The sequence below is a fragment of the Callospermophilus lateralis genome, chromosome 9 (assembly GCF_048772815.1).
Source record: "Callospermophilus lateralis isolate mCalLat2 chromosome 9, mCalLat2.hap1, whole genome shotgun sequence".
NCBI classification, from domain to species: domain Eukaryota; kingdom Metazoa; phylum Chordata; class Mammalia; order Rodentia; family Sciuridae; genus Callospermophilus; species Callospermophilus lateralis.
This window is the reverse complement of record NC_135313.1, coordinates 78,686,255-78,701,863: the sequence shown is the minus strand read 5'-3', so window position 1 is coordinate 78,701,863 and position 15,609 is coordinate 78,686,255. Positions and strand designations below refer to the sequence as shown.

The window sequence follows — 15,609 nt, the reverse complement described above, 5'->3', positions numbered from 1 at the left end:
GCTTTTTCAATAAAGGGGAGAACAAATAATAAGAGACCAATCATACCCTGATCATGTGTTAACTACCACATTTGTACAACGTGGAAGTGCTCCACATATATTCAATGACAATATGAATAATTAACATTTGTGATCTTAAAAACCCAAATTACTTGCCAGTGTTGTAAATCCATAAACGCTGAAATAAATACCTGGAAATAAGTATATTTCCAAAATTGTAGTCTTTGACAGTTTATATTGTTCAATCAATTACAAACAAATAAAGCAGCAAATAAAATGACATTATTGCTAGTTTCCACTTAGTTTCTTCATAATATGGCTATCTGGTGTTGCATTAGTGAAGATACTTCCTACAACCACATGGGTACCCCAGAGACTATGACGGATGACTTTACAGCAGCCAAGATCATCAACAGTAAATCCTAAATATCGGTAACGTTCATCTGTTTCAAAAAGAGTGCTGTTTGTATATGGTCCAAAAAACTAGAGGAAATAAAAAATGAAATCATATTTTCATTAGGAAGAAATAAATTATAGTAATAATTTTTTATGAAAATATGAACACATTCATTTTAATATCCCACATATTTACAAAATCAAATAAAAAATAAAAAGGTCATATGCGATACCTAAACTGCCCTAACACCTGCTTCTCTAATACCTGTGTATTCTGAAAATATGAAGTGAATATTCTTAGCAAATTTCATGTTACTTAGAATCAGATACAAACTTTAAAGATAAAATAAACTTTGAGAATCAGCTGATTTACTTTCATCATTGTCAAGATAAGAAAATTAAAGCCCAGATAAAACTTTTCTATTTCTAGTCTATATTACATCTTTGACTTTGAGAAACAGCACTACATATCCTAAGATTAAAAAACTGATTTTATCACCACTTGTAAATGAAAGAAATATTCAGAATTTAAAATGAGACCACAATTTTGGGTCAGTATTGTCTTCAAAGCATAACTCTAAATACCAATTTCCAAAAAGTTACTTCTCTGGATAGTTAAAAATATTTTTTTTGCTTCTAAAAAAATCTAAAAATAATTTCTTTAAAGAAATCAGACAATATTAATTTCTAATTTTCAGTTTATAAACAGTAAATATACTAATATAAACCAAATTTTATGCTAATAAAGGTAAAAATTAATAACTGTCTTCATTTTTAATAATTTTGTAATAAAAATCATCTTACTTCACATGATATGGCATTCAAAATGTATTTAATTACTCACTGCCAAACCAGATGATGGGTCGATAAAGTCAGCCCAATAGCCTTCAGCTCGAAGAGCATAGCAGATTTCCTTAGCACCATTAATGAACTGCATAGAGAAACATACAAAGAATATTTTCAATATAGTCTTCACCAAAGATCATTTTATTTTTTAACAACTTCTTAAAGGAGTATCTTCTGCTTTGGATAAAGGGCTCAATAAGAATAAAATGATAATTAAATTACAAAGTCAGAATATTTTCACCATTTCAAAAGATCAATGGTCAATACAATAGTTTTATTTCTTTTGAAGCTTAAATTCTGTATTTTTTTCTTCTACCTTATTTCCTACTTTTTGAAATATGACTAATCAGTCTGCACTATTAATTCCTAAATTTGTGATAAATTATGAAGTTGCCATCTTGTATCAATAAGGAGACTAGAAATAGGAATGAAAAGGAAGATAAAATATAATGAAAAAATCTAAACCATTCATTATTTTGAGTAGATTATTTTAAAACATTACTTGTTTGTGTGTTCAACACATACCTCCATCTAAAAAGTTCTGAAATATTTCTGAAAAGGTACAGAAAAGTAACTGAACTTGATAGATGGGGAAGAAGGGTAACTGGGATACTTTCTCTTCATTATACACCCTGTGTATCTTTTGTATATTAACTGTATATATTTTGTATATTAAACTTTTGTATCAAAATTTTGGCCTTATCATCCTAATTTCTATAATGTCTATATTAACTTTATAAAAAATGTAAGCAGTGAAAATATGATAATGAATATTTAGTCTAGATTACATGTTGAAGAAAAATCATAAATGTTCAAAAGCAATGGAATAATTCCATTTTTAGCTACAACAGAGTAACAAGTACCAAATAGTGCTAAAAACTACACAAAGCAACAATTTTTAGACCCTGAATAATAGATAAAATTGTAGTTGTTGAAAGGAGGAAAACAAATTAAGCAATTTCCAAAACTGCTCTAACCTTCTGTCTAGGGACTTTTTTTTTTTGGCCAAAAGAAGGGAAAAAGAAATAGAGACCAAGCAATGCAATGGTGTCACTCAGCTAAGTAGGTGCAAAGTAAGAGTTCTGGACTGACTACTGAAACACCTGAAATTTTTAAGGGAGAATAGTAGAGATGATGGGATACACAAAGAAGGTTCCTGAGCAGCCTACAAAGCAATTCATCCCAGTTCCTTAGCAAAGAGCTGAGCTGTGTAAAGAGAAGGCAAGATTCTTTAAGGCATGGCAGAGGCTGTTGGTTTACAGGGTTCAGAACTGATGTGATACCTAGGGTCATGCATGAATATGAATTCACATAAGAATCCTAGATTTCTTGATCACCAAGAATGAAGAGACCCCACTGAGCACCTCTGGTCTTCAGCTAAAATACTCAAAAGTCTAAGACTTAGGAATGTAGGTATATCCTAAATTAGACACTAGCAAGCTAAAGCCCCATAGCCAAATCCTACCTGATACCTGTTTTGATAAAAAGTTCTATGGGAACACAGCCACATCTATTCATTTATATATTGTTGTTTAAGGCTGCTTAAACATTAAAGCAGAATTGAATAGTTGAGACTCAGTGACTGACAATGCCTACAAAACAGAAGACTCCCCATATGAGGATTTACTTTCTATTGTTTCAGTTACCTGCAGTCAAGCACCTTCCAAAAACATTCAATGAAAGAAATTCTAGAAACATTATTAAGTTTTAAATTCCCTGACATTCTTAGTAGTGTAGTAAAATTTCCATCATGTCTGGGATGTGAATCATCTTTTTTGGTCCAGCATAGACACTGTGTATACTACCTGCGTGTTATTAACTGAATACCTGTCTTGATATCACAAGGTATCACAAGTGATTGTATACAAGTAACTTGTTACTTTACTTAAACATGTCCCCAAAGTGCAAGAATAGTGATGCTTAGAATTAGAATATGTCAAAGAGAAACTTTTTTTAAAAAAGTTGCTTTGGTACTACACCAGATCAGACCAAACCAAAATGGAGTTATTCAGGCCACGGGCCACATGTTACTAAACTAACTTTAAGACACGCTAGTTTAAAAAAAAAAAAAAAAGCCAGGAGCTACACAACCACCAATCTTAAGAGACCTCATTTATACGAGCATAAGACAGTCCCATCTTAACCCTACGGGGAAAATAACTATGAAAGGACCAAGCTGCTTCTCTCATTCCTAGTTTGTGCTTTATTCAGTCCTTTTCTGTTGACAGAGCCAACCTTCTCTGCTCAGGTAATTGGAAGCCTTGTTCTATTTTATAGAATAAGAAAACCAATTAGATCTTTAAACTGTTAAATTTGATTAAGGCTGCCTCCATGCCTTAAGTTCCAATTAACGTCCTAAAACCAATTTGGTACAAAAATAAACTGAACTACCAAGTTAGAAGTTTACTTGGTAACAAACAGCTGAGTATCAGCCAATCGCAGGTTGCCAATCATGTTCAAATAAGATTCAGAGCTGTCATAAGCTGTATTTGGATCTCACTTCTATTTTCTGTCTATAAATACACCCTGCTTGCATGGCAGGTTGAAGTTTTCTGAACTTCTAATTTAAAGGGCTGCACTATTCCTACATCTTCTTTGCTTAAGTTAACTGTTAAATTTATGTCAAAAATTTTTCTTTTTTAGAAAACTAAGTTAGTTGTAATTTTGTTTTTTGACAACCCCAAAATTTGTTGCCCTCTGCTATAGAGGTATATCACTTATTTTCCCACCAATACCTACTTGTAAAATAATGACAAACATTAAAGTAACATTATATTCTCTAGATTATTTTTCATACTTAAATTTATTGATACAGTCCATTAACCTTCAAAATTCTTAGAAAGTCATTAGAATACATTTCACTTTAATGAATGTGCCATGACTAAAAACTACAAAGGTTGAGTAAAACAATGCAATCAAATATTTACAAGGATTAAAAAGAGAATTCCACATTATCAAAAGAATCAGTTTTTCTCTTAACATTTCTGTTCATCAACAGCAAACAGTGACATCTTCTGGAAAAAATAAGAACAAGTTTAAACCATAAAATATCTACTTGGAAAGTAAGCAAGGTGTGGTTCCAAAATAGTCACTAACATATATCAATCAAAATTATCTGTTTCTTTCATAGAAAACGGGATGGTTTTCAGTCATAAATTATAAATTTCAAGATGAAGCAGGTTGCCATTTCAAAGCCCTGCAATTTATTATAGAAAACCAATTTAGAACTATACTGGAGTCAGTATCAAATTAGTTTTACAACTTTTAACTGTTCCAAAATTGGGACTACTAATGCAATGCACTTGTAAGAGATCTCTAACAGCTCAGTAACAGTGATGATAAGTATATATTTACGAAGCATTATGTTAATATGTAAATAAATATTATTGCTAGTTATTGCCTTTTAAACTGCATCTAAATTCACATCTTCTTAAAATCAGAGGCAATGCCTTGTGCCTCTCCTATAACCTCCTTTGTTAATTAATACATGATTAGTATATTCAAAATTGTTAAAGATTAAATGAAATTTATTAGAAGGTTCCATGTGGGACATTTAAGTATATAGTTATTATCATAAAATACTGTTGAATATGTAAATGGTAATATATTATTACAAATGAAAAGAGCCATACATCCAACTCTAAAGAAAAAATAATTCCTGACATCAAGCATGGGAGTTGGTAAAGATTTTTCAACTCATTAGCTAATGTGAGCAAATGAGTTATTCTTAACCTGTCATACAAGCAGAGGAATATTCTTATCTTGTAGAAGAAATGATAAAATTCAATATCAAACTCTTAAGACAAATAATTGTACAGTTTTAAATTACTAGACTTGAAGTTATAATTCATCACCTCCTGGACTGATTAAAAAAAAAAATGCTAAGGTCCAGGTTAAGCTAGAGTGACAGCATATAAACTAGGACAATGGTTTTGGTGGGCAAATTGATATTATTTACCAAAATTTAAAATGTAAATGCCTCTTAATTCAGAAATCATCTATTTAAAAATGTATGCATATTAGATTCATTAAAATATATTAAATAGATTTTCACTGGTGTGTTGCTGGTAATAGCAAAAGTTTGATTTTCATCTAAATCACACAGAAAATTTTAGAATAATTTAAAAAAACTTATGGTTTACTTGTATAATGAAATACTATAAAGATTCTACAAAAAAATGAGCAATATCTACATATAATGGTATGGGAAGTTATTAGGTTAAAAGCTAAGGTGAAAAAAAAATGTTGTATTTGTATACAGTATTTATTGTGCTATTTTACTGTTTATTGCTACTATTCTTGGAAATTGTTGGGGTAATTTTCACTATTTACTTGACATGCCTTACAGTGGAGAATGGGAGCAGATGGAAGGAAGGGGCAAAAAGAAAAAGAGTATGAAGAGATTCAAAAAAGTTGTTTTGTACTATCTTTTCCAAATTTCCTAAAACAGATTTAAATTTTAGAAAAATTAAGGAAAGTATTGAACAGAATCTAAGTTTTTAAAAAATACTAGTGACAAAAAAAAATTGCAGCTTTTTAGTTCTTAGAAAAAGATGTTTAGTATTGAAATGTTTCAGAGAATGAACAAAGACTGGAAAAGACATTTTAATACACCATTTTAATGGTATTTAAGTTGGACCATGAAATTAAATTGTTAGTAAGTAAGAAAATTACCTTTTCTAAGAGCATTTCTCTTTCAAGTTCTACCTCTTCACTCCAAACAGTCATATCATTCTTAGTTTTCTGCGTTACAGTCAGAATCATTAGTTTGCTATTAGCTACTTCTGGAAATAGTGACTCAAAATCTACAAATAAGAATAAAAATCCAAGAAGAAAATAATTTGCTTTAACAAAAGATGTAGTTCATAAAAATAACACTTCCTTAGAAAAATTATGCTTAAGTTTAAATTATTTTTACTAAGTTATTACAAATACACTTTATTTTTGAAAAGAATAAAGTGAACTTATCTTAGTTCACTTCTATTTTTATTGGATGAGTTGAAACAATACTGGCAACAATTCTGGAGGGTAAGTAGAATTACATGCTATTGCTGTTAATAAAAATTTTCAAATAAATTTGTTATTTAGATTTGTCTCCATTATATATTAGTTCATGAAATTATAGATCTAATAATCATGCAGGAGTATAAATGACAAGTTTTAGGTAAAAAGCATGAGATCTGATTTTGGAGGACATTTGAAAGCCTTTATCTTAGACATGCAATCATTTCCAGCCAGACACACTAATATTAAGACACAGAGCATTATAGTTCCTTTGGAGTACATTACTCAATGCATTACAAAATCAGTAATATTACCTTAAACGTGTTAGTGTTTCAATATATGAGGTGTGACATACCTCTTTGAAGCAATTCTGGACATGTCTGGATTGCACACTCCACTCTGGCACTTTCAAAATAAGTTTCTGCACTGTTAATTTCTTGTTCAACCGGTCCATCATTACCCTATGGGGACCAAGCATTATAAGTAAAATCTGAAGTTCAAGTACAATAATATATCTGTTAAGAACTCATCTGGTTAGAAAATTTTTTAAAATAATTCTTATTAGAAGGTATTTTTGGGGGGTGGGAGGATAATAACAGATAGAACCTAGGGGTGGGCCTTCTACCACCTAGGGCAAGACAGGGTCTTGCTAAGCTGCCCAGCCTAGCCTCAAACAAAGTTATCCTCTTGCCTCAACCTTTCCTATAGTTGGGATGACAGGCTGGGCTACCACACTTAACTGGTAATAATTTCTTATATACTCAAAAAACTTTTCTCCAAGATGAATCGATGATCTGAACCTTTGAAATTCTGAATACAATACAATAAAAATATGCTGCTGATATTCTAGGATATGATATGAAGAGAATTTGGATGAAAAACTAAAATGCCATGTTTATACCTTAAAATGTTATGTCTTCTGGTATTTTGTGATTATATCTAATTATATATTATTTTGTTCAATAATCTACAAAATTGGGATAAGAACACTAACTTAAAAGTGACACGATTAAATAATACAGCCCCTCCCACAGGTAGGGCTTAGAGGTCTTTATTAAACTGAATATGTCTAGCACTTTAACAGGAGCAGGCACTATTATAAAGGTTATTTAAAAAAAATAAAATAAATCCAGTCTTCTTTGACATATCAAACCTAGTAAGAGAAAGAAAAAAATGAAATAAATGCAATTTCATATGAAAAGTGACACAGGATTAGGAAGATTAAAGATTAGGAAGAAAGTCTTCTGGGGCAAAGAGAAGAAAGAAACTTGCTTTGCTAGGAAAAATCAGATAAAGATTGAAATTGTCATTTTTGAGGTACATATTAACTACTGTGTGCTTAGTAAGTAAGGAACAGGTAGAGCATAGGTTAGAAAATTAGAAAGAAAAACAGTCCAGCAGAGATAATTATATATAACAGTATACAATGGTGAAAGACAATGATATGTTAAAAAAAAAAAAGAGGAAATATATTATGCTTGGAGCGAAAAGAGAAGTAGTGGGAAATAAGATGGGAAAGAAATCAAAATTGTGAAAGGTCTTTTACACTACATTAAGAAATTTTGACTTTTGTCCATATGCAACAAGAAGTAGTAATATCAAATACAAAAAACTAGTATTAATGTGGAGAATGTATGGTAATGAGGAACAGGTAAAAGATCAATTAACAATCAACATTCATTGATCCCTTAGTGGATTTTTGTGCTTTAAGTACATTTTCAAATTTAATTCTCACTGCAACCTTGTGGACTAAAGATTATTATTGTCCCTCCCTTTTTTTTCCACATAAAGAACCAAAGGCTCAGAAAGACTAAGTAACTTTCTCAATGTCAAATAATTAAGTGGTAAAGTCAATTTATAAATCCAGATTTATCTAATCTGGATTCTTAGAGACAAGACAAGGCTCTGAGCAGAAAACTGGAAAGAACAACTTCACAGAAAGATGTGATTTTGACATTGTGGAGATAGAACTGAGAAGGGGAGTCAAGTTTGGTGCTGTGATTTTTATCTTGATACAAAGGAAATATGGTTATACTATTAACAGTATTGGTTACAGGAACAGGTAGAGAAAAAAGGACTTCTTCATTTCTTAATGTAGCTTGAATGACCTTTTACAATTTTTGATATCTTACCTTTTCCTTCTTATTTCCCACTATTTCCTCTTTTTCTGTACGTAAACCATGATATACTTTCATTTAAAATAAAATATGCCTTTCTCATTCACCATGCAAAATCTGGGATGTTTGGTAGATAAATGAAAATGTAGAGCCAGAAATGTGAGAACTAGAAATCGTGAGTTAGGGATTATAAAAACCTAGCCTGTGGAGAAAGTCAAGGGATTATGTGAACAAGGAATAATTTAAATGAGGATGAAGCAACCATGTAGGAAAAAAATCACTTAATTGATAGGCAGAGGAGGAAAGAAGAACCAAGAAGACTGAGAAGGAATTATCTGAGATACAAAGGTAGGGGAAGTCAACTGTGTCCCAATGTCAGGTCATCTGATATAATTTATAATAACACATGACAGGGAAGGCTGTTTCTGATAATACAGATTTGGTCAAACACTCTGCCTGAAATGATGCAGAAATGTGAAAAACGATAAAGTGTTAGGGGCTTGACCAAAATTATGAACTGCATGTTACTTTTCCTTGATTGAGCAATGATGCAATGTCAGTTTAAAGTATTTCAACAAAACTAAAAACAATAACAATACAAACTCAAAAACCCTCAGAAATCACTTAAAAACAAAACACACACACACAAAAAAAACCAGAATGCTTTCTTATTAACATTCTGTAAACAATTTCAGAGATCTCAAAATTTTCTTCAGCTTTTAAGAGTGGCTAGTGAAGTGTTAAGTTGGTTAGAATTAAGTGCATATTCAGATTATAATTGCCATTTTTAAAAAGTGAAAAACAGGTAACCTAAATTTTCAGTGATAAAGTCATAATTAAATCATCTATATTGGAAATAGTTATTAAAAAGCATAATTTTGAAGAATTAATTACCTACAACAGATTGTAACCTAAAATTATATAAAAAATTTTACTGCAAACACTGTATAGCTTGGACAATGTCAAGTTGTTTTGTTTTGTTTTTTGCTTTTTTTTAAAGGACTGTTTATGTTGTTATTATAGATACTAGAATCAAGTTTTTTTAAAAAAACTTTTCAATGTAAAAGTGACATGCTCAGATTAAGAAAAAGTATTGAATTAATAATTAGAAAAACATAATGATACTAGCAATTTACCTGAAATTCATTCACATACTGTGCCATCACAAATTCATGTCTTTCAGTTGATAAAGGTTCTGCCAGAACATCAGGCAAAGTTTTATGAACCTGGTTTTTCTTCTGTGATGCAGTCCCATTGAGGTGACAATCAAAACCTATGTTCCCAGGAAGCTGGAATCTCTGATCCTGAGGTCCAAATGGTCCCATAGTTTCATCAGGCCACACTGTTCTAGAGCCTGAAGAGGAGAAACAAAACACATAATTTCCTTCTTAGTAGTCAAGATCATTTGAAGACTGAAAGAATGTTCTTACTATTATATTTTTTTGCCTACAAATAGATATCTGAAATCTGCTTTCTTGTATGAACATAAATTAGTTTCATGTGGTTTATACTAATTAAAATAACTAGCTGATGGCTCACAGGCAACTCCATTGTTAGGGGAAAAATTCAATAAAGTACTCTAATTAATACATGAGATGTTTGATAGTCATTAAAAAGAATACAAGTAAACTTTCATGTACCAGTACAGAATGATGTCCAGGACATATTTCTTTAAAAGAAAAGCTAAGTCAAAGAATAGCATTAATAACAGTATTTATTTGACTTCCTTATATTCATATTTTTAAACTATGAGAAAAAGACCTAAAAGGAAGGACACCAAACTTAAAAATGGTCTTCCTTAGGAAGGGGCATTCAGCTGCCATTACTAAGTGGCACAAAACACTAATGGACTGGGGCCAAAAAATTGAGCATTATGTGACACAATTGAGCACTATGTGACACAATTCTGTGTCACCTGAATTAATACAGACTACAAATACTGCAATAACAAATACTTGTATGGTTTCTAATTACTTGTAAGTAATAAGGCTGTAGACAGCCACTAGTAATTGACTGGTTAGTTCCTAAGATAAAGTTTTGAATGTGATTGGTTTTAAAGAACAATCAGGTCTACCATTGTCAAATTCTCTTTAGAAAAAATAAAATGTTCCATATTAATAGGATTTGAGCATATTTTAATGTTTACTGATCACTTAGGATTTCTCTTCTGAGAAAGGCCTGTTTTGATTATCCTGCTTGATTTTTGTTTTTCTACTGGGTTGTATTTTTTTCTACTAATCTAGGGGGGAAAATATATATATATATATATATATATATATATATTTATTTTCAGGATACCAGCCCCTTATATAATCTGAGTGGCAAATATTTCATTTGTAATACATATACAGTTAAGTTTTCTGGTTATATAAACTGGGTAATAGTCAAAGATGAAGTTTTAAAGGAAAAGCAATGCAGGATGGAAGGCTTGGAAGACCCAAATGAACTTAAATTACAGAAAAGAAGAATTCCATGAATAATACTTTCAGCACACAATAGGTTAAGTGTGCATTATAAACTTTCAAGACACAAATATGGCATGTATATGGCATTTTTCTCAAACTTAATAACAGAACACTTTTTTCAAAAAAACTTGAACTCTTACAGTCTGGGAACTCTAGCTGAGAGTAATAAGAGTTAATCATGGCTTATCATGAGAGCAACATGACTAAAATATTTTAGTGGTGTGCAAAATAGAAGAAGTAGACTTTGTAGACAGCATAAATTACTGATTGAATATACACTTTACAAGAAGTCAGCTATATTAAAAGAATCCGACTGGTGTGAGATGATATCTCAGTGTAGTTTTGATTTGCATTTCCCTAACTGCTAATGGCGTTGAACATTTTTTCATATATCTGGTGGTCATTTGTATTTCTTCTTTTGTCAAGTATCTGTTTAATTCATTTGCCCATTTATTTATTGAAATATTTGATTTTCTGGTGTTACTTTTTTTGAGTTCTTTATATATTAAACATATTAATCCTTTATCAGAAGAGTAGCTAGCAAAGATTTTCTCCCATTCTGTAGGTTCTCGCTTCACATTTCTAATTTGTTTCCTTTGCTGAATATGCACCAAACTTATTCCTGTCTAGAAACATGCTATACCATAATCTTTCTCAATGCTGGACAGTGAGACACAGTTTCTAGTTAAGCCCATGTGACACTGCAAATATCCCATACCCTACAACACTCTGTATTCTAAAAGGTATATTAAATGCATTTTTGACCTCTCATGTCTTCAATTTTTGAAAGGTTAACTGGGATTTAATTGCACCATAAGATAAGGAGCATATTCATTCTTTAATATTGTACCTTTCTGGATAATAAATATTTAGCCAGAGCTCTGACTTATTTTAAATGGAATAAACACAGCTTCCTAAATCAGAAAAAGAAATACTAGAGGAAATGCAACTCAAATATTTTGAAATGATTATAAGTGAAGCAAAAATAACATCTACTTACATATATCTGGAGGGGCAGTGGCCACATGAGATTCATCTGAACCTGATGATCCTGCAGTTGAAAAGGCTTTTGGATTGACAACTCTTTTAACTAAAGAGCAAAATCCTGGGAGATAGGAAACCAGTCTGGCTCTGTTACAGAGCACCTAAGAATGGCAGGAAAAATAAGACTATTTATTCTAGATATAAATGTTATAATTTCTGCCATACTGCAATACATCTTTTAAAGCCAAAATTTATTCCACTTCTGTTGAAACCTACTATGAAACAAGCATTAAAATAAATATATAATTTTAAAAACAAAATACTGTCAGTTGTCAGAATCAAAGCTGTCATTTATGTTGAACTCTAATAAAATGAAGACAGAAAACCCTGGTTGGGGAGGGGAGGAAATCTTCATGCATGTATGCCTGATAAAACCATCACAAAAGATTGCCCAAACCACAATCGACACAAGGCTACCACAGCTTGTATATAAAAAACTTTATAAGATTGTCTACTCAACAACTGCCCATTCAAACTTGGACTTAGTACCTGTTACTGATCCTTGGATACCAAGAATAATTATTTGAAAATAACTATAGAACCTTCCTCATTTTACTTTTAAAAATCTTGTCTTTCTGTGAATTCCCACTGTCTGTCAAGGTATGTGTGTTCTGGATTTCAATCACTTTCTTACTCCCAAATAAACTATTTTTCTTTGGAAAGCCTTTCTATATCCCATTCATTTTAGGTTGACAATACAAATATTAAGACAAAAAAAAAAACAAGTAATAATTCAAAGAAAAGTATATGTCTTTTTCAATAAAGGTCAGAGTTCAATTGTGTCATGAAAGAAAGGAAACTCATCAAAGATACTTCATTTAAAGACAATACCACAAAGGTAGCAAAAGTAAGATTCTTATATCCTTAAGATACAGAAATTTCCAAACCTCCCCTTGGACCAAAATCTGTTTCACTTCTAATAGTATTCTTATTTTACTACCATAAATTGTGGTAATTGTCAGGCACAGTGGCACACACCTGTAATCCCAAGGGCTTGGGAGGCTGAGGCAGAAGGACTGCAAGTTCAAAGCTGGCAACTTAGCAAGGCCCCATCTCAAAATAAAAAATGAAAAAGGGCTGAGGATGTGGCTCACTTGTTAAGTGCCCCTGGGTTCAATCCTAGGTACCAAAATATATAAATAAGTAAATAAATAAATAGTGGTAATTATTGCCCAAGCCAGTCTCTTTTGATTGGATGGCAATGTCCAATTTCCTTCATTTTAGCACAAATCTTTGTGGTACATTTTCTGATCTTATATTCATTTCCTAGACATTGAAATCAGTTATAATGGGTGAATATATAAATATCTTCTATGCATACACTTTGAGCAAAATATTTGAGTCAGAATAAATTAATGCAAGAGTTGGCAAATTATTCACAAGTACAGCCTATTGCTTTGGTAAACAAAGTTTTATTTTAATACATACATACCCATTCACTTATTTATTCTGTCTAACTGCTTTTGCACCATAATGGCAGAGTGAAGTAGCTGTAACCAAGAGTATATGGCCCACAAAACTTAAAATATATGATTTGGCCCTTTAATAATAAAAAACCCATTACTAAAAATTCTTCGTTTAATGGAAATCAGTTAGCATACATATTAAGAGTCATAAATGTCCATGCTTCAGAATCTAGACAAACTTGAAATATGCCTTTCTGATATAAAGAAGCAGCCTTCTGGTAGCTATAGCAATTTGTTGCTAACTAATGCCATTGGGCTACGTGAATTCAGGACTGCTATATTTTCTGTATTTTTATGAAAAGCAGGTATGTACTTCTTCAACAACTATCCTACCATATATGAAATTTTAATAAAAGTCTGTAATTTTTTAGATAAAAAGCATAACATCACAAAAGGTATATTTTAGAAAGAGTCATAAATTCAGTTTGCTAGACTTTGAAGCATTGATATGACTCTCAATTGGAATGTTAACTAAACTGTCAAAGACATGCATATTTCATTACTAACATCCATTCAGAGTTTACAATGCATATAAATTAATACAAAATTTTAAGCAATTTAAATACTAAAAGTTTTTAGTATAAATTTCATTCTAAAAAATAACTTATAAAAGCAATCTTACCTTCTAGTGATCAGCAGGTGGAAATGATTTAATTTTTGAAAGGAGCAATGAGTAGTGTTCTTTGAACAACTTCTGTTCTTCCCACCCATATCTTAATTATCAGATTTCATTCAGTTTTCAAATCTCAAATGTTTTTCACAGTAGTCTCCAAACCCTACTTTTCCATCTGCACAAAACTCTGAATGTGCATTGTACCCTTTCAAAGTTTTAAAAAAAGATTATGTGCTACTTTTATTGTAGCTGTTTTCATATGTCTTATGTCCATACTATATGAATTCTCTAAGGTAAAGTAAGATGTATATAATTTTTTCTTTCTTTTTTGCACAGACTAGGCAAGCACTCCCTCACTGAAATACACCCTCATCCTTGGAAGTGTATAATTAATCACAGGGTACTTAAGAGTCAATGCTGATGTGAATGAATACCTTTTGATTTAATTTTGTAGAATCTGGAAGGCCACTTCCTATATTGCAACGGCTACAAAGCCTTCAGTTTTGCTAACCAGAAATAAAAAGGGGCTTTATATAGATTCTAAATACTTACTGGAATAATGTCTTTAAAATATTGGGTTTTAAAATTTTCTGTCTAGAAAAATAAAATTGGAGAGATAAGTACATGCATATTAAAAGAATATTTGTGTTCAAACTACCTTAAAAGGATTACAACATAATTTCATAGCCCTTGCTTCTCCTGACATTTTTGATACACTAACATCAGGACATCAACGCCCTCATAATGAAATCCGTCTGATTCCTAACAAGTTCAACTGACTTTTAAGACTACTCACATTGGCCATTTCCAGTGGAGAAGAAAGACACAAAATCTTCTCCTTCGCAAAGTATTCCTGGGAAAGGACAAAACAAAACAGGCTAGTGACAGAACTCTGAGGGACCGCTCCGGAACGTCCACTATTGCGTGCTGAGTCCCTCCCCCTCGACAGGATGACCTCCGAGCTGCCCCTCACCCCCGAGGCCAGACTCCCCCCGCCGACCCCAGGAGGTCGCGGCTCCGAGTGTCCCCGGGCACACGTGTGCCGGCGGAAAACCCACCCGACCCGAGGGAGTGGGACGGCCAGCCTTCAGAGGGCCGGGGTCCACGCTGATGTTTTATCACAGATCAGGGATATTTGGCAACAGCTCCGAAAGGAGGGTCGGGCTGCGCGGAAGAGGAAGGGGCGGTGATAGGACGACAGGGGATCTCCGTAATCAGGGCAATACCGAGAACTCTGGGCCCAAGATTGGCGAGTTTGGAGGGGCTAAGGCGGGCGGAAACCATCCGTACCAATCACCACCCTCCTCCAGCTGTCCCAGATTCTGACTCTTCGCACTGTCAAAATGGCTGCGGCGAAGGCGATGGGGGTAGCGGCTACTTTGGTCACGACCAGGCCAACGAAGTTGCTTCCGAGTGCATCGATGCCAAGGATCGTCGAACCGATGATGCGCACGCGTGTCACGTAGGCCTACCAGAGCCGACCTTCGATTGGCTGAGCCTGGGCTGACAACCAGGGTGGACCGAAACGGGGAGGTGTCAGCTGGGAGTTAGCAAGGAGGGCTCCAGGCAGTGTTAGGCGGGAGTTTTCCCTTCGTTCATTGATTTTTGTTTTATTTAATAGATTCCTCCCACTCTGAGCTTTTCTTACTGGCTCCGGA

General features: G+C 32.7%; 1 protein-coding gene across 3 annotated transcripts; it reads right to left on the bottom strand.

Moving 5' to 3' along the window:
* Positions 1 to 215: 215 nt before the first annotated feature.
* Positions 216 to 15,329, bottom strand: Mmadhc (metabolism of cobalamin associated D). 3 transcript variants are annotated; one of them, XM_076865875.1, is made up of 8 exons: positions 15,242 to 15,329; positions 14,748 to 14,804; positions 11,829 to 11,973; positions 9,500 to 9,717; positions 6,602 to 6,707; positions 5,917 to 6,047; positions 1,241 to 1,327; positions 216 to 483 (listed from the first exon to the last, which is right to left on the bottom strand). In XM_076865875.1, the coding sequence occupies exons 2-8, from the start codon at positions 14,754 to 14,756 to the stop codon at positions 289 to 291; spliced, it is 891 nt and encodes a 296-aa protein (XP_076721990.1). In that variant the 5' UTR covers positions 14,757 to 14,804; positions 15,242 to 15,329; the 3' UTR covers positions 216 to 288. The 3 variants fall into 3 exon arrangements, with proteins under 3 accessions (XP_076721990.1, XP_076721991.1, XP_076721989.1); XM_076865876.1 differs by having other exon boundaries at positions 15,178 to 15,314; XM_076865874.2 differs by lacking the exon at positions 15,242 to 15,329 and adding an exon at positions 15,010 to 15,121.
* Positions 15,330 to 15,609: the final 280 nt, after the last annotated feature.